Below are 23,760 nucleotides of genomic sequence, written 5' to 3'. Positions count from 1 at the left end.
AAACACAAATTCATTACTGAATCCACACTAGCTTTTCTACTGCCATGTATTTTCATAATCAATCATACCATTGATGTAAATTATGTCCCCTTTAATCTGTGGAGGAAGGGTGATTCAGGGTCTCAAGCTCTCCTCTGGGAGGGGCCACACCCTTCCTAAGATAAGTAATTTTTTTTCAATTGTAAATCTCTGCCTGAGTTTGAGGGGCTCAACCTCCCAGTTAAGTAATCTCATTCAATTTTGAATTGAATTGAAGCCCCAAGCCTCAGAAGGCTAATAAAAGACAATTCTGAACCCTGAATCTTTGCAGAAATCCTAATAGGACTTGGCCCACTGGTGAAGATATTTTCTTCACAGTGTTAACCCACCTTTGCTATATTTCTAACAGGACCTTTCCCACTAAAAAGGCTATCTTCCTAGCAAGCTGTCTTCTAAGTGTAAATAAATCCCTTCCTTTGTCACAAACCTGTATTCATTGGGGTTTGGGAATTCTTTTGCAAAGCCTGCCACTGGCCAAGGGGATCCTATTGCTGTTAGGGGCTCTCTTATCCTCAATTCTTGCACCTCATCACTATTACTATCATATTTGGGATTTGAGAAATTTTTTTGACACTTAAAAAGACTTGAAATATCTGGGAATTATCAATCTTAGTATCTTGAACATTAATATAATATGATATGTGATTATGATACGATATGATATAATGCAAAATAATATAATATAATAACTTAGTAGCTATTTTTTTCTTAGAGAAAATCAGTCATTCCTAGCCTATTGACCACAAATACATGGAGAAGAAGAAGCTTTTGTATTCTTTCAGGGTGTGAGAGTTTTGCTATAGTCTAAAAGATAATTTTCTGGTTGACTGGTTAAAAGGATCCACTGGCATGGATTCTAGTCTTACTTCCAACATGGGCATCATATGTCAGTTTGAACAAGTCATACTTCCCTGAGCCCCCATATTCCTCTTCTATAAAATGAGAATAATATTTTCATAACCTGAGAGAGTTGTTGTGAGGTCCAAATATGGTAATGCCAATTCAGTTTCAACAACATTCATTAAGTACCTCCTGGCTTTTAGGTATTATAATTTATGGGATAGAGCTTTGAAAATTTTATGCCTTTGTATAAGTGCAAGGTGGCATTATTCGCTTTTCAGTGCAAAGTTTCCTGTGAGGATTATATGAAAATATTGGCATCCAGGAGTATTTGTACTTATGGAAGCTGATTTATTTTATCCTGATGTTGGAAGTTGTTAAAATACTTTGCAAGTTGTATTTTAAATAGTATCTTGTGCTATGGCTTCTGGTATGTTATTCCCTCACAAGTCATAATGTATTACTATTTTTAAAACCTTGAGAGGTATTAACTTCCTTTATCCTTGTATATAACAGATCACTTATACTATGACAGAACATGTATTAAGAGTTTATTTTATTTTATTTAAACTTTTTTTCCTGTTTATATATGTATATTAACTTTTTAAATACACATTTCTTTATGGATCATGTTGGGAGAAAAAAATCATAACAAAAGGGAAAAACTATGAGAGAAAAAAAAAAGTGAACATAGCCTATGTTGATTTACATTCAGTTTCCATAGTTTCTTTTTTCTGGATGCAGATGGCATTTTCCATCCAAAGTTTATTGAGATTGCCTTGGATCACTGAACCTCTGGGAAGAATTAAGTCTCTCATAGTTTATCATTGCACCATCTTGCTGCTACTGTGTATGATGTATTTCTGATTGTATTAAAAATTTACCTTTAATACCTTTAAAACAAAAACAAACAAACAAAAAAAAGAAATCTGAGAATTACTCCCAAACTATTATGTTTCTTAGCTGACAGTGAATGAATGGATGCATATTACCAAAAACAATGTATTGAATGAACCACAGTGTTTGTCTGTACCATAGGCCAGTATAGTCTTTGCTTATTTATTTATTTTATGATTCTCTCCTGCTTTTTGTCTCTTTTTCTCTCACTTATAGCTGTTTCTCTCTTTAAAATCATTTACAAGGAGTTTTATAAAGTTGGGTAAATGAATTATAACTGTACAGAAAAGGCATCTGGTGAGCTCAAATGGCTATATTTAATGAGCTTGCCTTTTAGGAATTGGCATCTTAGAGAACTAATGAGAGAGGGATGTGCTATGAAATATCTACTTCTCAAATCTCATGTACATTAAATCTAATAAGTCAGTAAAGAGGACGAAGGACCCAGAGGGCCATTGTGTTGAGTTAGTTTTCTAATTTATATATCAATTAAAGGCCAGATAAGACTTTTTCTATAGAGTTGTTGGTGTTGATTTATTATTATGTGGACAAAAGAAACACTGCAAATATCTTTCTTTAGAGGCATAGTGATGTATAATTTCAACTTTAAATTGCTTTGGGATTAAGCAACATACTTAATTTGGGTAGCTGTAATAAAATACAAAGGCTAAAATATTTTCTTTCTTGCAATACAGTTACTCAGAGCTCCACTCTTACTGGATATTGGATATGCTAGGATTAATTGTTTGACTAGTTACAGTTAAGCACATAAATAGGCAGCTATCAATGATATTTTCATTTCTAGTAGAAAGTTGATTAGGTATTTGGTAATATTTTCCTTTTCATTCATATGTATGGAGAGAGGGGGAAGAATTAAAGAAGAGATAAAAAGGGAAAGTGAGAAAGAATGAAAGGGAAAGAGTACTGGGTTTGGTTTTATGTTAATCACTTAGTCTATTTTCTCTGATTAGGTAATAGATCCTTGTGATGGATCTTTTGGTGACAAGAATTCTTAGCATTTATAAAATCACAGATGTTTCATGTATTGACAATCTATAAACAAGTATTTAAATTCCTATCATGTACGACCATTGTATTAACTCCTGGAAATAGTATACAGGAAAGAATGAAATGATCCTTGATCTTAAGGAACTTGCATTCTACTTGGGAAAATGAGATGCATATGTGTGTACACACACATGTTTACATGCACACACATACACATGCTTACATGCATACATACATGTATACACATACATATAGAAGGTAGGGTAACTGTAAAACTATGGAGACTAGGAAGAGTTTTATGCAGAAGAGATTGAATTAAGTCTTCCCAAGGGTGGGATGTGAAAAGAGAAAATGTTCAAATAAATGTTCAAATGCATAGTGATGAAGATGTAGTGTCCTGTTAGAGAAATAGCAAGAAGCCTAGTTTGGCTGAATAGAATGTGGAGAATAAAGAAATGTAAAATTAAGCTGGAAAGATAGGATGGGACGAGCTTATGAAGAATTTTAGATGTCAAACAAGAGTAAAAACCAACAGTAAACCTAGATTCAAATCCTACCTGTAGTAAATACTAACTCTATCACCACAAGCAAATGATTTAACTTCTAAATTAGAGGAATTGACGATCTCTATCTGGAGTTATACTGGACTCTTCTTTCTTTTCCCCACCATATTCAAGCTATTGCCAAAGTCTATTTCACCTTTGCAACATCTCTCAAATACACCTTTTCTCTCCTCTGACACTATCACCATCATTCTGGTGCAGTTTCCCATCACCTTATGCTTGGACTATTCAGTAACCTGCTGGGAGGTCAGCTTGGATCAAGTCTCTTTCCACTCCAATCCATTCTCAGCCAACAAAGTGATTTTTCCTAAAATGTAGATTAGAATGTATTGTTCTTCCACTCAACAGACTCTGGTGGCTTCCCCTTCCATCTAGGAGCAACATAGCGTTCTCTTTGGCATTCAAAGCCTTTCATAACCTACCCCTCTCTTGTCTTTTAAGTCTTCTTACATCTTACTTCCTGACATATGCCTTGAACCAGTGACACTGGCCTTTTGGTTGTTCCATAGATAAGACTGGAGTGAACTCCTTCCACTCTTGATAATTGACCTCTCTGGCTTCCTCTAAGTCCCCACTAAAATCCTACCTTTACTGGAAGCTTTCCCTACCTCCCACCCCTTAATTCTAATGCTTTTCCTATGTTAATTATTTCTTATGATAATTATCCTTTAGAAAGCTTGCTTTGTATATATTTGTTTACTTGGTGTTTTCCCCCCAATTAAATTGTTAAAGTTCTTTGAGGGCAGTGACTGTCTTTTGCTCCTCTTTGCCTCTCTATCACTTAACAGTGCATGACATTTCACAGATGCTTAATACATGTTTATTGAAAATAAAAAAGCAGGTCAGCAAAACTAACCAATGTACATCAATTGAATCTGACAGAAAATGCAATGTTTAGAAATTGGCAAACTCTATAAGTAGTGTTTCATTTATTGTTTGGTTGATGTCTAAAAAAAGAAAGTGATGGAGAAAATGTTAAAAATGCATATTAAACTTAAAAATTATGTCATATACACATTTATTATTATTATATTTTTTCTGGAGACCTGTTTATTAAATATTTACCAGCATACAAGTGAATATAAGGAAAGGACTCATCTGAAGAAAGGCTGGATCAGATTAATTGTAAAGGTAGGGTAAAAATCATTCCTTTTCACTTAACCTTGATACATTTATCCAGTGAGAACATATTTCAGTTACTCAGACTTACTTCTGGACACCTCTAGGAATAATAGGAAGTCCGTTCAGATTCACTAAGTGATTTTTGTCATGTGGGCTGTGGTCCCTATGAAACTGGGTAGCTAGTCGTAATCTGAGATTTGAGCTAGTGGGAGACAGGAGAGAGGTCTCCTGCCAACTTCCCTTAAAAAAGGCTTGAGGGTGGGGGTGGGAAGAGATTGCCTTCTCCTCACATCCAATTACACCTAGTTTCAATTAATCTAAATAGATTTTCTGTTGGACCTAGGGAGGCCTGCAGCCCTTGTTTACATTTGCTGTTTGCAATCTATTATTTGATGAATGTATCTGGATTAATTGCAATAGTGTGAATTTTGTCCCACCCTTATATAAATATGTACTAGAAAAAAAATGTGTGGTAGAAGTACCACCATTTTAAAGGCAATCAAGGATCAATTTTTAAAGTTTCCTAAGTATTCCAAGTAGATGATTCTAAAAGAAAGGAAAATGTGGCATTATTATTTTTTAAAGGTAACTTAGAAGACTTCAATAGGTATATATCTACTTTGTTACATCTGTGAAATATTAAAGACTAGTTAGCTATGTTGTATTGAGGATATTCATCATGAAAGTAAGAGAAGGGCACAGAGGGTTTTTTACACTCATTTGCATCTTCACAATTATTGAATTGACTGAGAAATCTAGAATCATAATTCTGACCTTTTTGAGATAAGGACCTTTTTTAATGTTAAAAAATTTCAGAGGTCCCTAGACAATAGTTATACTATTATTATTATTTTTTGTTAATTAAGAAAATATGTGACGAGAAACTATGAATTCAGCAATGCTGTGAGGTGAATTTGAATTTTATTAATCACATCTATAATGTAAATTTGCAGACATAACAATAAATAAAAGAGAGAAATGGTATAGTGTTACAGAAGGCAAGGCTTGGAGTCAGGAAGAGCTAGCTCCTAGTCCTGCCATGGTCACATATTAGTTGTGTGATTTCGAACAGATCAGTCAACTTCTCATTGCCTCTGCCAGCTCCTTAAGTTACATATACATTACTGATCTTCATTAGTGGAGGGAGTTTGTACACTGGGAGTTCTTAGTACTAATAAATCCCAGGTGCAAACCACCTGTCCCTTCTAGCTCCAGATCATATTTCAAAGACAAATGTTTCAAGACATTTTGTTTGCTTATTTATTATCGCAGTTATTTTGTTGAAGTTCCCCTTTTCAATAAAATATCTCTTATAAATTGTTGGGATCATTAAAAAAAAGTGTCTTGGATGCAATCACAGAGATAACTTGGTTCAGTGATTTTCTGTGTATCATCATCAAGCAAGACATAAAACATGGAAAGCCATGCTCAGCAAAGGTGTTTTCTAATGCCATTGAAAGTAAAAGAGTTATTCCATATAGATAGTAAGGTTTGCCACATATTTCTGTTTGTAGATGACATTGTGCTGATTTTACAAATCCGCCAAACAATGCAGAGCCCTCATGGGGATCCATGACTCTTAAAGAAAAATCAATCTGTCAATCCATCTGGAAAAACTAAGTAAATGCTGAATACTGAATGTCTACATTATGACATGTATTTGGACCTTCAGATACCACATGGAGTTTGGATAGATAGGTATTAATAATTGGCATTTAGACCAAGAATTGAATAGGTTCTGAAAATAATTGAGTACTTTCAATGATTCTGGTTTGTTTCTTGCAATAGAAGGCAATTTAAAAATGTATTCTGTTTGTGCTTTACCTAAAATTGTAATATAGTATGATCTCAGAAGAAGTAAAATTATGTATGAATAAGAGAATGGAAAGATACATATCATTATAAGGAAGTTATAGCCTATTACCAATTATGATTTATATACCAGAAGTTATATAAAAATAATAACAATAATAGCTAGCATGTATTTACAAACTTTAAAATTTGCAAAATGTATTACAAGTATTATCACATTTTACATAGACAACAGCCACGGGTACAGTGCATTATTATTGTATCTATTTTACAAATGAAGAAACTGAGGTATACAAAAGTTAAAATACTTGTCTAGAGTCATATAGCTAATAAATGATTTAGATTGCATTTGAACTCAGGTCTTTATTTTTGATTCCAAGTCAGTGTTCTATCCAGTGATCATCAACTGCCTATAAAAATGGAGGACGTATATAAATAAAAAAACAAGTGAATCTGTCATATAAGTAGTAAAGGATAATAAATGAATAACTAATTATCAGAATAGAACTCACAAAATATTGAAGTTACAATATAATAGTTCAAAGTACTATATAATATAAGTTATGTTTTGATGAATAGTTTAAAATTTTGATGATCAGCATGTTAAACAATGAGGTTTTACAATGTTGGCCTAGGGTCAATTGAAAATTGCATTTTGGGGGGTATATAAGTGAGTACTTATATAAGTAGGTGAAGCTAGGTGACACAGTGGATTGAGCACTAGACCTGGACTAATGAAGACCTGAATTCAAATTCTACCTTAAATATTTTTTAGCTGTGTGACCCTGAGCAAGTCACTTAACTACTACTTGCTTCAGTTTCCCCTTTTGTAAAAGGAGATAATAATACCAAATACCTCCCAGGGTTGTTGTGAGAATCAAATATAAAATACACACACACACACACTTAAAGTATGCTTTAATCTGTGTTCACACACAATCAATTCTTTCTCTGGATATGGATTAGCATTTTTCATTATAGTCCTTCAGAGTTGTCTTGGATCATTGTATTGTTGAGAATAGCAAAGTCATTCACAGTTGATCATGAGATAATATTTGTTAAGCTCTTAGTATTTTAAACATATTTTAAACACTTTATAAATATTAGCTATTATTATAATTTCTATGATGTTTGAACATTGTTTTTACAGTTAATGAAAATTTATTTAATGCTTTTCTCTACAAGGTGTTGTGCTAGTTGGTGTATATTGTACAAAAACTGTGTCTTCAAGGAGCTTACAAACAAGTAAATATTCCCCCCGTAATTATGTCTTTATTATCCTTCCTTTAACAAATCCTTTGTTGTTGAAGATAAACTTCAGCTCAGCTTTCCTTATTAGTATATAACAAATTCCAAGTTAAAATAAAAAGTTTTTCATATTTTCCCTTTTTTTGAATTTCATCCTTAAATACCCGAGTGCTTTCATCTAAATAGCAGCACACAAAAAGAGGCCTACTCATCGTACTGTTACTCTCTGCCTTATACTTACACTTCTTCAAACCTATGTAATAAATTCTATTTGTTGCTTTCAAAACTGTATGGCCTGTCCTTCTGAACATCCCTCTATTCCACTCTTTGATTCTTCAGAAAGATTTCAGTGGCCTTCTTTAGAATTATCATTGTTGACATCTTCACCCCAAGCAAGCAAATAAAAAGCTTGGAAAAATGAAAACAAATCCTGATAAAAATTAAGCACAGTCAAACAAAATGAATATACATACTGGCATGTTCAAAAAATGTGTGTCTTTCTTTTGCCCCCTTAAGTCTATTACTTCTTCATCGTAAAATGGGTAATATGCTTCATCATATGTCCTCTGGAGACCAGACTGGTTATTATGGTGAGTTCTTAAGAATTTCAAAATTGTTTTTCTACTTATGACGCTCTTATATAAATTGTTTTCCTGATTCTGTATCAATTCATACTTCCCAAGATTGTGCAATTCATATTTCCCAAAATTGTGAAATGATCTTTACTCATTGTAGAATAATATTTTCTCCTCCTTTTCCTGCTAATCTTCCTTCCCCTCCCCATTTTTCTCTTGAATTTAACTGATATTTTCCTACCTCAAAATTGTGTCTTTCCCCTCTTAAAGCTTTATTTTTGTAACAGAAGCAATCTACTCTAAGCCTTTGGTTTTTCTTATTTAATTCCTTCAATTCACACTGTAATGAAATGAACATTCTGATGGAACACTTAGGTTCTTCTTTATTACAATGTTAACATTACATTTTACAGTTCTTTGTAATTGTGCAAATTTATCTCTATTGGTTTCTTTGATTTTTTTGTGCTTGCATTCCAAGTTCCTACTCTGGTCTTTTCATTAGGAATTCTTAAAGTTCTCTGTTTTACTAAAAGGTCCATTCTCCCCTGACCCTCTTTCCCAACAAAAATTATTATCACCATTGCAGGGTGAGTTTTTCTTGGTGATAAACTTTTATCTTTTGCCTTCTGGAATTTTGCATTTCTTGCTGTTCTTTATTCTTTTTATATTCTTTTTTTCTTTCTTTTTTCTTTTTTTTTTTGCTGAGGCAATTGGGGTTAAGTGACTTGCCCAGGGTCACACAGCTAGGAAGTGTTAAGTGTCTGAGGTCAGATTTGAACTCAGGTCTTCCTGACTTCAGTGCTGGCACCATCCAGCTTCCCATTTTCTTTCATTTTTAATAGATACTGCTAGCTCAGGTGTATTTTTGATTGTGATTCCTTGCTATTTGAATTGCTTCTTTTTGAATTCTTACAATATTTTTTTTCTTACAGTGTCAAGGCTTTTAAAAAAATCATAATTTTTCAGGATGCAATATCCCAGGACAATATTTAGACAGTCCTTAAATTATCTCTCTTCTTGACTTATTTTCTAAGTCATTTGATTTTTGATGTCAGTTACCTTATTTTCATATAATTTTCAGTCTTGATTTTTTTCTGATATATCTTACAGTCTCATGGAATTCTCTCTCTCATCCCCATATCCAAGCTGTTGTGAAAGTTTGCCACTGCTCACAAATATGCTTCTTTTTGTCTTTTAATACTTCCATTTCTCTAGCACAGGCTCCGATCTCTTCATACCTGAATTAATACCACAAGTTGCTGGTGAATGTGCATGCTCAAGTTTCTCCTCACTTCAATCTATTTTCCATTCAGCCACTAAAGTGGTTTTCCCAAAGCATCAATCTGAGTATGTCATCCCTCTACTCATTAAATTCCCATGACTCCCTGTTGACTCTAGGATCAAATACAAAATACTCTTTACCATTTAAAGGCTTTTATAACATAGCCACCCATCCCTTACCATCACAACTTTCTAGACTTAGTACACTTCACTCCTGGACACCTACTCTTAGATTTAGTGATTTTGACTTCCTGATTGTTACACAAAATAGATACTCCACATCACTTCTCCTGGCACTTCTCTGGCTGTACATTATTCCTGAAATGCTCTTCCCTCCGTTACTTTGACTACTGATCCTCTTGGCTTCCCAACTAAAATTCTAGCCAAAGGAAACTTTCCTTAACTATTCTTAATTCCAGGGCCTGTTTATTGTTGTTCAGTTATTTCAGTCATGTCTGACTATGACCTCATTTGAGGTTTTCTTGGTGAAGGTATTAGAGTGCTTTGTCATTTCCTTCTCTAGCTTATTTTACACATAACAAAACTGAGACAAACAGGGTTAAGTTACCTCCTTTGAACCACATAGTAAGTGTCTGAGGCTAGATTTGAACTCCAGAAGGGTTTTCCTGACTCTATGTTGGGTGCTCTATCCACTGTGGCCTCTACTGCTCCTTCCCCTGTTAATTATCTATTTATCTTGTTTGTATTTGTTTTGAAAATATTTCTTTGTATGTTGTCCTCCCCATTATTCAGTAAGCTCATTGAGGGCAAGAATAATTCTGTCTTTTGCCTCTTTCTGTATCTCCAGTGCCTAACACAATACCTGTCACATAGTAGATCATTAAAAAACATGTTGATTGATTCCTTTTTGTTCTAATCTAATTTTCAGGGAATTGGTACAGTAACCTTATTGCTTTTTATTCTAAACTGTTTTTACATTTTCCTTTAGAGCTTTTATTTCATTTTTAATCTCTTCATTTTTTTCTAGGTATTTTCTAGGTATTCTAGATATGTAGTCTTTGTGGAAAATCTTTTTTTTTCTTTGAGTTTTAGCTTTTGATTATTGTTATTTTATCCTATGCTGAATTTTGGAACACTGGATGGCTTAGTGGATTAAGCATGAGGCAGGAGGCAGGAAAACCTGAATTCAAATCCAGCCTCAGAAACTTAGTGACCCTGATTGCTCATCTATAAAAAATGGGATAATAATAGCACCTCCCAGGGTTGTTGTGAGGATCAAATGAAATGATTATAAAGTACTTAGCACAGTTCCTGGCACAAAGTAAGGAATATATAAATGTTAGCTATTGATATTGTTATCCAAATATTCAATATTTTTTATACTGGTTGATGTGTTCTTTGGTTTACTTATAGCCTCAGTTTTTGTTCTTAAATTGTGGATATTTGCTAAGGCCAGAATTTTCCCGTTTCTGTACTTTTGGACACCTGGGTTCTTGGGCTGACCTCTCTCTTCCAGGGTTTTACTTCCTTGGAATACTGAGATTGGAAATTCCTCAACTGAGAGCTAGGGACTTCAAAGCCCTTAGTATTTGCACTGTCTTGTGTACTGGTCTGAATTCTATTGTTGCTTCTTTCTGGGTCTTGCAAGGTTTCCACTCTGAAGCTTTCAGGGAAGAAGGTGGAAGATGATTTTGATGCTTCCAGACACAGAAGTCTGAAGGATACATGCATCTCAGTATGTTCTATGGTTTTGATGAGAGCTATTTGGCCTGTTTGCCTACATTGATGCTAGTTTTGCTGTTACCTTCCCCCATCTCCAAATACCTGATTATGGCTGGCTTCCCCCCCCCCCCAATTCTGTGAAGTAGAAGACACTTGTAATTTATCAATGGATTTCTTGAGCATTACAAATTTTGAGGTTTTTCTCGGATAAGTGTAGAGATGCTAATCAGTCTACCACTGCTTCGGTAGCCATCTTGGGGAGAAATTCAGTTGATCTGTTTTGAACCTGTCTTCAAATGTGTAGATTGAAGATTATCTTTAAGTGTAAAAATTGATTTATTCATTATAAAAATAATTGGAGCATTTTTGAAGACCAGGATGAGTAAGCACTGATATTTTTTATTTTAGTAAATAATAGCAACTCTAAATATTTACTGATTTTAATGAGATTTTAAAGAGCTTGTTCTCTGTGACTCTTATTAATTGATGTTTCATTTGACTAATATATAATTAAAGTTTTTTTGCTTTTAAGTAATTTTATTTGTAAAAATTTTTTTAATAATAACTTTTTTATTTTCAAAATACATGCAAAGATAGTTTTCAACATTCATTCTTGCAAAACCTTATGTTCCAATTTTTTTCTCCCTTCCTTCCTGTCCCTCTCTAGACAGCAAATAACCCAGTATATGTTAAACATGTGCATTTCTTCTATACATATTTCTATCTTCATTGTGCTGCACAAGAAAAACCAGATTAGAAAGAAAAAGAAAAATGAGAAAGAAAAAAAAAAAAAGAAAGCAAACAACAAAAAAGGACGAAAATACTATGTTGTGATGCACATTCAGTGCCCACAATCCTTTTTTTGGATTCAGATGGTTCTCTCCATCACAAGTCTATTGGAATTTCCCTGAATCACCTCATTATTGAAAAGAGTCACATCCATCAGAGCTGATTATCACACAATTTTGTTGTTGCCATATACAGTGTTATCTTGGTTCTATTCACTTCATTTAGCATCAGTTCATGTAAGTCTCTGCAGGCCTTTCTGAAATCATCCTGCTCATCATTTCTTATAGAACAATAATATATAATTAACTTTTTTTCCCCTGAGGCTATTGGGGTTAAGTGATTTGCCCAGGGCCATACAGCTAGGAAGTATTAAGTATCTGAGGTCAAATTTGAACTCAGGTCCTCCTGACTTCAGGGCTAGTACTCTATTCACTGTAATATCTAGTTGCCCCTTATAATTAACTTTTATAGGTGAATAAAAATGGAGAAAATCAGGCATTCTGGCTGGGTCCATGACAAATTCATGTCATTTGCCTTCAACTGGGCCCTCAGTACTGCTAAGCAATTCTTCTTTACTTGCTTTATGAACTCCCTATCACATTGACCACAGCAGTTCTTCCAAACTATTTTTTATCCCTCTTCAAATTTCATATCTTCCTTTGCCTCTCAATTGAGAACTTTGCCTTATATGAGGCAAATTGAGAGCATTCACTAAGAGCTTCCTCTTCTTCCTTCCTTATCTCATCCAGATGCCTTTTGCTACTCTCTCCTACTTTATCCATCTCACATGAAGAGGTAGCCTTTCTCCTTGCTGAGATATATTCCCCCTATCTGAACAAATCCCATTCCATCCTGTCTTCTCCAAAAGATTGTTCCATGTATCTTCTCAACTCTCACTTATTTTCAGTCTCTTATTTATTTAGCAGGTTCTTTACTGCTTACAAACATAGGCATGCTTCTTCTTCTTTAAAAAACCTTTTGATCAATCATTCTATCTCTTTTGCCCTTAGCTGAAATGGCTGTCTATAACAGATCACTCTTTTCCCTCTTTTCTCACTGTTAGCTCTCTACAATTTTGTCAGCTTCACCATTTAACCAGAACTATTCCTTTAAAATCCGATGATCTTTTAATTATCAAATCCAGTGACTTTTTCTTAATCCTTATCCTTCTTGACCTTTCTTCAGTTTTTGTCCCTGTCCATCACCTTTTTCTCTTTGATACTCGCTTCTCTCTAGGGTTTTAGAAACAACTCTCTCCTGGTTTCCTTCTATCTAGTTGACTTCTTCTCACATGCTTTTCCTGGATCTTGATCCAAATCATGACCATTGTGAGTGTCTTACAATGTTTTTGATCCCGGGTTTTCTTTTCTTCTCCCTTAATACTATTTTACTTGGTGATTATATCAGTATATATGGGTTCAATTTCTGTCTCTATGCTGATGATTCTCAAAACTGCATCAGTCCTAACCTCTTTACTGAGCTCCAGTCTTGCATCACCAGTTGCTTATTGGACATCTCAAGTTTATTATCTTATAGAAATCTTAAGCTTAACATGTTTCAAACTGAACTGATTAACGTTATTTCCACATCTTGCCTACTTAGGAACTTTTCTATTACTACTGAGGGTATTACCATCCTTCCCAGACCTATAAGCTTATAAACCAGCTATCTTCCTTAATTCATCATTACCTCTTACCCCCAATATTCAATCTGTTGCTTAATCCTTTTGAGTTTTATCTTTGCAATATACCTTGGAACATACCCCCTTCTCTTTGTTATTGTCAAGTTTTTTTGTTGTTCCTCAAATAAGATTCTCCATCAATCATTTCTGGACTTTTTCTGTCCCTTGTGCCTCAAATATTCTCCTTCCTCTTTGTTTCCTGGCTTCCTTCAAGTCCCAGAAAAAAATCCTGTCTTCTACAGGGACTTTGCCCTAACTCATCTTAATTTAGTGCCCTCCTTTTAATTATTTGCAATTTATCCTATATATAGCTTATTTATTCATATTTGTTTGCTTCTTGTATCCTATTAGACAGTAAGTTCCTTGAAGGCAGAAACTGTCTTGTGTTTTTCTTCATGTCCCCAGTACATAGCAAAATGTCTAGCACATAGTAGGTATTTAGTAAAAATTTGTTGCTTGGGTGGGATGAGGAAATTGAGTCCAGTGAGGGTAAGTGACTGGCCCAAAGTCACACAGTATTGATAATCATGATTTGGACCATGGTCCTCTCACTCCAGAAACATTTCCCTTTCTACTTACTGTACCACACTGTGTTCAGGATTATCCTGTCTGAGCTATCTCATTATAATGTTAACAGCTATACCTGTATAACTTATTATTTAAGATCTCTGAAAACCATACTTGAAAGTGGGAAAACAATGAATTTTATGATAATAGTTGACCTATTATGAGGGAAGATTTCTTAAATTCCAGGTTTTTGAATAGTTGATATTTAGCCTACATTTACAAATCCTGAACAATTACATTTTGAAAGTTCCTAAACTTGTAATTTGAATAACAAAACCAGACCATTGTTATTCTAATCATTCTTGCTTTTTTTTTTTTTTTTTTCTTTTTTCTTTTTTCTTCTTCTAAAATTCTAAAAGCTCAGAAGCCATGTATTAGTAAGTAGGAAAAGCACTGGGTTTGGAGAAAGGATTGGAGTTTGGATTCTGGCTCTTTGACACTATTGTTCAGCACATATGACTCTGCATGATCCTATGGACTTATCATGGAGTTTCCTAGGCAAAGAAAGTGTCCTCCTCTAGTGTGTTCCCATTTTACAGATCAGGAACTGAGGCAAATAGAGGTTAAATGATTGCCCAGAATCACAGCTGGCAAGTAAGTGTTTGGAGGTTAAATTTGAGTTCAGATTTTCCTGATTCCAGGCTTAGCACTCTATCCATTGCAGTACCTAGCTGGTCCCTCTTCAACTTAGCAGTAGCATTTCACTGTATTTTCTGAGTGTCACTTTTCTCATCCAATTAATGTGAAAATGGGCCTAGATTATTCCTTTCTGCTTTTATGAACTTTTGACTCTTTAAGTCTTTTCCCTAAATTTCTTAAAGACTTTTTCCCTAAACTTTTTCTCAAAATAAGTTCTTTTCTGCACAAAATGGTAGTTTCAACCTAAGAAGTTCATGTGTTTATTCAATAAGCTTTAAGTGCTTATCATGTGCAAATTTACTGTGCTAGTAATGCAGTGAGGAATGTACAAAAATTAAATAAGATATTATCTCTTTGTTCTTATGGAACTCATTATGTGAAGATTTTATGTATATATTTTATATGCACATATGCATATATAAAATATATATTTATGTACACACATAAAACCTTTATTTATTTACATGCATAATATAACTATATAATAATAAAATATAGACTACTATATAAGAAGCCAACAGAAGTACAAAGTATCATGTGAGGGCTAAGGAAGGAAAGATCATTTTCAACTGTAGTTATTAAGTAAAATTTCTTAGAGGAAAATTTCTTAGTATAGGTGCTAACTCTTAAAGGATTGGTAGGATTTCTAAATGTAAAGATGGAGAAGGAAAGGAGATTTCAAGTAGTTATATGTGCAAAGGCATTAGGCAGGAAAGGCTTCGAAAGTTGTTGAAGGATGCTGAGTGACACAGTTTGCCAATGTAGAGAAGTGTCCTGTGATGCAAGAGTAGAAGTACCAGGTCATGCATGTCTGTGACTAACTCATTTTGGACTTTAAAGGGTGGTAATAGGTGTTCATGGAAGGTTTTTTGACACAGGAATGATCAGATACAAAGTGTTGCAAAGTTGGTGACCTTGTCAGGAGTAGATTATATTGAGAGACTATAAGCAGGTCTTTCATGCATATTTTCTATTTCTGATTTTGTGTCCCTATTGTTAAATTGAATATAGTCTTTCAAAACTTTGTTAATAATCTGATATAAAACAATCAACATTTATCAAGTGTTTGATTATGTATAAAGAACCATGTCATTATATACTTCTTTCTAAATTTGTTGTGCTTATCTGCTCATATATATGCAGTGTAAATCATTGGCCTTTTATTCTTATTTTAAATAAGTAATATTCTCAAATCCCATAATTTATTACATTTTAGCTTTTCTAGGAAATATTTACTACTTTAATATATTGTTGCATGTAATATGTTATTTATTTATGAAGCATTAATATATTTATGTAATATGCTGTTGCATGTACTATGTTATATATAGCATACTCTGCACTCTTACACACACATACATATATACTATTCTTTGATACAATAATATGTGTATTGAATCTGACAAAGTAACAGTGTGATACTCATTATTTTTTTCTTAAATTCTACTTAAACAAAAAAACAACCCTTTGAGATACTAAAAATATTAATTCAAGAGGAAGTCAGGTGACTATTAAATTATTGTTCATTGTTGGATATTAGATAATAGAAATAATTTATTTGTAAAATGAGCACATATATTTATACCTGTACACATAAGGTATAAATATACATATACACGCATATATACAATATAAATATATGTATATATACACACATATACATCAGATACACATATACATCATATACACATATACATCATATACACATACATATATAGTCTATACATACATAATATACATATACACATGTCTCCTGTCTTTCATTATCAAGTCTCAGATAAAATTCCCCTTAATCTAAGTAATATTCAAATACTTAAGTTACCACAAGATGGCAACAGATCATTTCATGCAGTTTTGGAAATAGGCTCAATGCCATCATTTCTAACTTTTAAAAATATGTAGAATGAAAGACAGATCATTTTATTTAGCTATTGGTGAATACATTAAAAACAAACCTGAATGATTTTATTTTTTTATTTTATTGTGTGGAAAATTGTTTCATTTCCAATTAATATAGTTGATTTTTTGAAAATATTTATATAGCAAAATGACTTGAATCTCTGGCAATGATTGGACTAGGGAATGTGCTTCCTACTGTTGTGTGGTAATGAAATTCTGATTTTAATTTTGTTATTTCAAAGCATCGTGTTATGCATGAGACCTGAGTGTATAATGAAATGTAATTTCATGATTTCCTCTGGTTTTTAAATTAATCTGAAGTTTTAGTAAGTACCAACCAAATACAGTCAAATGTTTGGGTTGCTCTTCTGTGCTAGAATTTCACTGATGGGTAATCCAGAGAAATGATCAGAATTTGAAAAGTGCTTCAGATAACATTTTTTTTTTTTTTTGTTATGCTTCTTGAGTGATAGATTACCTTTCTTGCTTCTTTCATTGCTTTGTGGTTCTAATAATCCTTAAAAAACAAAAACAATGTGTTTATGATATCCACTTGGCATATTATGCTAATATCACAAATCTTAATGGAAATTCCATTGTCCATAGTACATTAATTATCCTTGTTTATATTGTTAAAAAAATTTATTTTTTCTCCATCCTCCCCATTTTCTTCAGAGGAATTAAACAAAAATCAGAACGGTCCACCTAAAATATTTGTTCTCAATGTGGGTTGTTGGAAGTAAATTTGTTTCATTGGGTCAGAGAATGTTGATCTTTTAAATAGCATTATATACCCTAGATTGTTAAATTTTGTAGTTTTAGAATATTAGAGCTGGAGGAGATCTTAGAAAGTAGAACATAGAATTTTTGATCTGGAAGAAATCTAAGGAAATTGACAAAACTGGAAAAGATCTTAGTGATCAAGGTAGTTAAAGTCACTCAACTTACAAATGAGGAAACAAAGGTCCAGAGAGAAAAGTGACTGTTGTCCTTTAGTCTAGAGGGTATATACCCTTCTTACCTCTATCTTAGAGTCCCTTTCTTCCTTAAAGATGGTTCTAGTGAGGAACAAGTTTTGAAGACATAATATATAAACAGGGGAAAAGATAGAGGTGGTTTATGAGAGCATATCTCTTCTGATTCTTTTTAATTTGTCAAGAAAAGGCTTTCCAAGATAGAAGGAGTGTTATGAAGCTAAACCAGGGTAAGACTGGGTTTTCTAGGATTGGTACCCTAGGCAGGGCCTATTCTTTACTTTGTTTGGGCACTTTGGATACAGGAAGCTGCTATGTCATATCTACAGGAGGGTAAAAGAAAATGTCACTAAGCCTGGCCAAGAGGAATGAGCAGAGATGCTACTGGAGATTAGGTTAGCTGTAATGCAGGACTGGACAAAGAAGAGAGCTGATCTGAAAGGCAACATTATAGAAGAATACTGGACTTGGAATTAGAAAGACCTGGTTTTGAATCCTTAGACAATTATTATTTATGTCATTCTTAGTGATTCAATTAACCTTTCTGTGCCTCACTTCTCTCACCTGGAAAACGAGGTGGTTGCAACAAAATTGTTGGTAGGATTATGTAACAAAGCGATCAAAGAACATAAAAAGGACACACACACACATATATATCATGCACACATGCATGTATTTTAAAATAGAGCAGCTAGGTGACATGGTGGATAGAGCCCTGGGCCACGGGAAAGAAGACAAGTTCAAATTTGGCCTTTAACCCTTAATAACTGGAATCTTGTACAAGTCATTTAATCCCTATTAGTCCCAGTTTCCTCAGAGGTAAAATTTGATTGATGACAGCACCTACCTTACAGGGCTGTTGTGAGAATAACATGAGATTATATTAGTAAAGTACTTAGCACATGCCTGACCCATAGTAGGCTTGTGATTTCTTTCTGAATGTATCAACAGTAGATCCTGTTCATTTGTTGGACATGGCTCTATTCTCAAAATTTGTTTTTTTGGGGGGCATTATCTCTTTGATAAAAGCAACCTATCAGCAAATGATTTCTGAATAAATATCCCTCATATGGAAATTATGGTTATTTTATAATAAAAATAAATGCTATCAAAGGAAGAAATGTATATTTTTAAAAAAAATCAAATATCTTTATTCCTTTAACTAGATAGCAAATCTGGTCTTTATTCAGAGACTGCTTAGAAAATACTTAATGATTCTTTAAGCAAAAATGCCTATTTTAGTAACCAATAATTCTTTGTGTTCTTTTACTTAGTACCCTAACTCCATGGATAAAAATGTGATTGATGTGAAAACTGTGGAAGAACGAACAGGTGAGCTGTAGGCATGCTTGTTATAACGTCATTACTGGCTATTATCTTTCTTTTAAAATACAGATTAGACACAAAAGATGGATTTGTGGTCAAATGGATTTTCAACACTAAAATAATCACCAACTTCTGACAGTTTAATTTCTTTATTAAGTTTTTTTTCTACTGATAACAGTAGATGAATAATATTCTGTTTTACCTTTACTAACTTTGATGTCCGTGTTTGCCAGAGATCAATTGACTTGTTAGTAACAGAGACTGAATTACAATCTCACTGGCTAATATTTGAAAAACAGAGATAGATAATTAGATAATGGAGAAATATTATCTCACTGAATAACATCTCTCACTTCCCCATTCTATGCTCTCTCAATATTATTCATATTATTCTCATCAGTGTTTGCATTAAATTATCTTAGTCATGTTTACATGTAATCATGGGTGTCAGCACTGAAAATAATGACATAATCTAAGGTGGTAGATACTAAAACATTTCCCCCCCTTTTTGTTTTTGCTTTAGGATACATTAGTGATAAAAATGTAACTTATATATCTCTAGTTTATAACAACCCTGTGAAGTAGCAGTGAAGCATTATTTTCCTTTTTTCTTGAGGTGGGTATATCAGATTTGTAACATTATTGCATAGAGGTACCAATACAAATTAGCACCTGCTTTACAATATTTAGTTATATAAAATTGCCTGGATAACTTAGAATTTATTTATGTGACTTATCAATGGTCACACAGCTAGTAACTTGCTAAGGTAGGACTTGAACTCAGGATTCCCCAGTCCAAATTCAGTGCTATTTCCTCTATACTCTATTGACTTTCATTCATATGGAATGGACTAATGTAAGGTGATAGTTCAGAAACATGACCAGACTATGTCCCAAAGAAATTATAAAAAAATGTTTGTAGTATTACATTTTCGTTGTGGCAGGTAACTGGAAATTGAGCCACTGAGTTGGTGAATGGCTGAAAAAGTTATGGTATTTGAATATAATGGGATATTATTGTTCTATAAGAAATAATGAGCAGGCTGCTTTCAGAAAGGCCTGGAGAGACTCACATGAACTGATGCTGAGTGAAGAGAGAAGAACCAAGAGAACATTGTACACTGCAACAAGATTATGTGTTTGATAATCAATTCTCATGTACTTGGCTCTTTTCAACAATGAGGTGATTCAATATAATTCCAGCAGATGGGATGGAACATGCCATCCACATCCAGAGAGAGAACTATGAAGACTGAATGTGTATCAAAGCATAGTACTTTCTCCTTTTTGTTGTTGTTTGCCTGTTTTTTCTTTCTTTCTTTCTTTTTAAAATATGTTTTTCCTCTTTTTGATCTGATTTTTCTTGCATACCATATTGGACTGTTTGGTGTCTTAGGAAGAGGGGAGGCAAGGGATGGAGGGAGGAAAATTTGGAATACAAAGTTTTGTAAAGATGAATGTTAAAAATTATCTTTGCATGTATTTGGAAAAATAAAATACCATTTGAAAAAAAAAAGAAAAATGACCAGGGGAAAGTTGGTCGGGGATTAAAAATTTGCTATGGAATGGTCACACAAAGATAATTGAGAGCTTATTAGATTGACATGAAAGATAAAAATATTACTTCCCCTGTCTTAGCTAAAATCTTTATGTGTTCATGTACACAGGCACCCACACATAGAGAGAATTGTATGGTACAAAGGATAGCATTCTAGACATGGAGTCAGGAAGATCTGAGTTCAAATTTGTCCTTAGACACTAGCTATGTGACCCTGGGCAAATCATTCAACTTTTGTCTATATCAGTTTCCTCATCTGTAAAATGAGAATAATAATATCACCTCCTTCCCAGAGTTGTTGTGAGGTTCAAATGATTTGATATTTGTAAAGCTCTTTGCAAATATTAAAGTTTAGTTGGTATTTTTTTCTTATTATGTTGTTATTTTTAGATATCTCAACAGGTATAATCTACAGAAAGAGGATTGCAATCTGTCAAAATGTGATTCCAGAAATTTTAAGAAAGGTAACAAAATTTTAACCTGACTTAGAATTGCATTAGTTTTCTGTACTCTGCTTCAGTTAGATATAGAATCATAGGAAGGGAATTTAGAATCATGTAAGGTAACTGAGACCTGACACTAAATTTAACCTTAGTGAGGTTGTTAAAATTGAAAATTGGCAGCAATGAGTTGGTGCAGTGTGTAGAACACTGACCCTGGAGTCAGGAGGATCTGAATTCAAATCTAATCTTAGACACTTAACTATGTGACTGTGGTCAATTCACTCAACTCCAATTGCCACCCCACCTTAAACTGAAAGTAGAACTCTGTTCTTCAACCTTAGACTAGTTCAGTCTTATAAATACAGTGGTGAAAGCATTAGTGCAAAAATTCATATGGTCCATCCCCTTTGCCTTTCAGCAAAGTTGCCTTAGCAAAAGCATTCAGAAAAATGGGAGTTTGTCCAGACCCTAAATTTTCTCATGTGAAAGGACCCTGATGAACTTCCAGGATTCTAGTAATTCCTCATAGGCAGCTAAGGGGCACAGTGGATGGAGGATTGGGTCTGAAGTCAGGAAGACTCATCTTCCTGAATTCAAATATAGTCTCAGATATTTTCTAGCTGTGTGATTCTGGGCAAATCACTTAATCCTGTTTGCCTCATTTTCCTCATCTGTAAATTAAGCTGGAGAAGGAAATGGCAAACCATGAAAATATATTTGCCAAGAAAACTCTAAAAGAGGTCACTAAGAGTTAGAAAAACTGAAAAGCAACTGAACAACAAAAATAATTTCTCATAATAATTAAAAAATTAAATTTAATCCTAGTTCAGTTTCAAGTTAATTCTTTTATTTTTTTTTGTTTTTAATGACTATATAGAGAAGATCTAAATAAGTCTTAAAAGAAATAGGAAACATATTGCATGAGTGAGTTGGATTTTACATTTTTCCCCAAAGGGTAAAAGTGATTCTTTTTATAAAAAATGATTTGATGTGTAAAAGTTGTACAGATTTAGTCTGACCTTTTAGGAAGGATGATAAACTTTCCTTTTAAACTTATGGTCAAAGATGATAAAAGGAGCATGTAAGATGGTACCTACTTTAGAGATCTCCTTTAAATTTTTGTTTTGGTACTCACATTTCTATAGAGTAATTTTTATGTTATAGACAAAGTATTTATGATAGCAAAATTATTTTTTTCTCTTTGAAACCTATTAAAGCTACACTGCTGAAACTTTTTTTTTGGAAGAAGGTAAGTGAAAAGTTCCCTTTCCCTTGTCTCCATTGCTTGGTTCATAAGAGGCATAGTTTTGGGGGATAGTTAAAGACACTGGATTTAGAGCATTCTAATAGACATTTAAATTTTTAATCGATTGGGTATAATTCAAACTCCAACTCTGTTTCCTAAATTATTAGAGTTGAAATTGAATTGCTGTCTTATACAAGGGAGAAGAAAAAAAAAACTGTGGCTTCTGCCATTTCCTTCATGGAAAATTCAAAATTGTGTTAAAGATTGAAGATGACTTTTAGTAAAGGGAGAGCCTATACCTCACCATAGCAATGAGCTTTCTTTCATTTTGAGATGGTAAAATGTTTTGCATTGCATACAGAGAGTGTGATAGGGATTATTTCTATATACAGTGCTTACTACCATTGCCCCAAATACACATATTGAATCTATTATTTAAAAATGCATTCAACTTTGTCATGCATCTCAAACCTTAAATTATTTAAGGTACTTCTGACTTCTGCTTCTTTTATTTTTTTTTACATCTCCACTTAGGGAAAGCATAAATTTCCAGGTATTGAGCAGAGACTAAAATGAAGAAAATATTTTACCTGATATTATCTTGCATGTGAAGGTCTATAAGTGGGTCCTATTAGAATCCATCAATTTAAGAGGGCCATAACTGAGCTAGAGCTGAAACATGAAATAGGCTGATAATTTACTTAGTGTTTAGCGGTTAGGGAAATCTGGCCAGGGGACTACACAGCTTGCATAAATCTTGGGCCATCTGCATGTCCTCACTAGCATTTATTAAGGTCAAAGTATATTTGATTAGCAAGGGCTTACAGCAGTTGGTGAGATGTGTCATCTCTCTTTAACAGTCATTTGGCCTCTTAATTATCCAAGACTAAAAGCACCTTCTTAGTTCCTTTTCATGTAGCTTCCTTGCAAAGATAAGAAGTTACCATCCCTTTGTTGGACAGGTGAGCATTTTAAAAGTGCCAAATATCCAGTTAGAAGAGGAATCATGGCTCAATCCTCAGGAAAGAATTATGTCTATAAGAAGTCATTGCTTAACATGGACCCAGTATGCATCCATGAATGAAGAATCTGTCTTCAGAGAAAGCTTGGAAAATCCAAATTGGTAAGATTCCCCCCCAAAAAGGATTACTATCCACATTCCTCTCTTTTCTCTTTTTCTTGCTATCCCTCTCTTTTTAATTTTATGCTTATGATATTGTTATGATTCATACCTTTTGCCCCTAAAAATGTTGTAACTTAATTCCTTTTGAAATTACTTCTTTGTATTCACTTAAAGATGGCTTTTAAAAAGTTTCTTTTAGCCTGCTAAATTTTTTATCTGTCCATTTGAATTACTTATGTGATTTCATTAGTGCACAGCATTATTAGGAAGGAAAAGTTCCTCAATCCGTGCAGATTGGCAACTGCTCTGCAATTTGTCATTTTATGGAATTGCCTGGGGTTACCGAGAGGCTAAGTGGCCTAGCCCAAGTTATATAGCCAATATAGGTCAGAAATAGGACTTGAAAGCAAGTATTTTGGACTTTGAGAGTAGCTTTTTTATCCACTC

The 23,760-nt window shown here is 33.6% G+C and overlaps 1 protein-coding gene across 1 annotated transcript in view; it reads left to right on the top strand.

Annotated features, from left to right (window-relative positions):
• Nucleotides 1-23,760, top strand: part of PRELID2 (PRELI domain containing 2) — an 83,600-nt gene that overhangs the window by 7,550 nt on the left and 52,290 nt on the right. Inside the window, exons 2-4 of the mRNA XM_074291712.1 lie at nucleotides 18,892-18,949; nucleotides 20,892-20,965; nucleotides 23,153-23,313. Coding sequence (XP_074147813.1) covers nucleotides 18,892-18,949; nucleotides 20,892-20,965; nucleotides 23,153-23,313 — 293 coding nt within the window. The remainder of the gene's footprint in view (nucleotides 1-18,891; nucleotides 18,950-20,891; nucleotides 20,966-23,152; nucleotides 23,314-23,760) is intronic.

The sequence above is a fragment of the Sminthopsis crassicaudata genome, chromosome 2 (genome assembly GCF_048593235.1).
Source record: "Sminthopsis crassicaudata isolate SCR6 chromosome 2, ASM4859323v1, whole genome shotgun sequence".
NCBI classification, from domain to species: Eukaryota; Metazoa; Chordata; class Mammalia; order Dasyuromorphia; family Dasyuridae; genus Sminthopsis; species Sminthopsis crassicaudata.
This window is presented reverse-complemented; position numbering and strand designations above follow the sequence as displayed.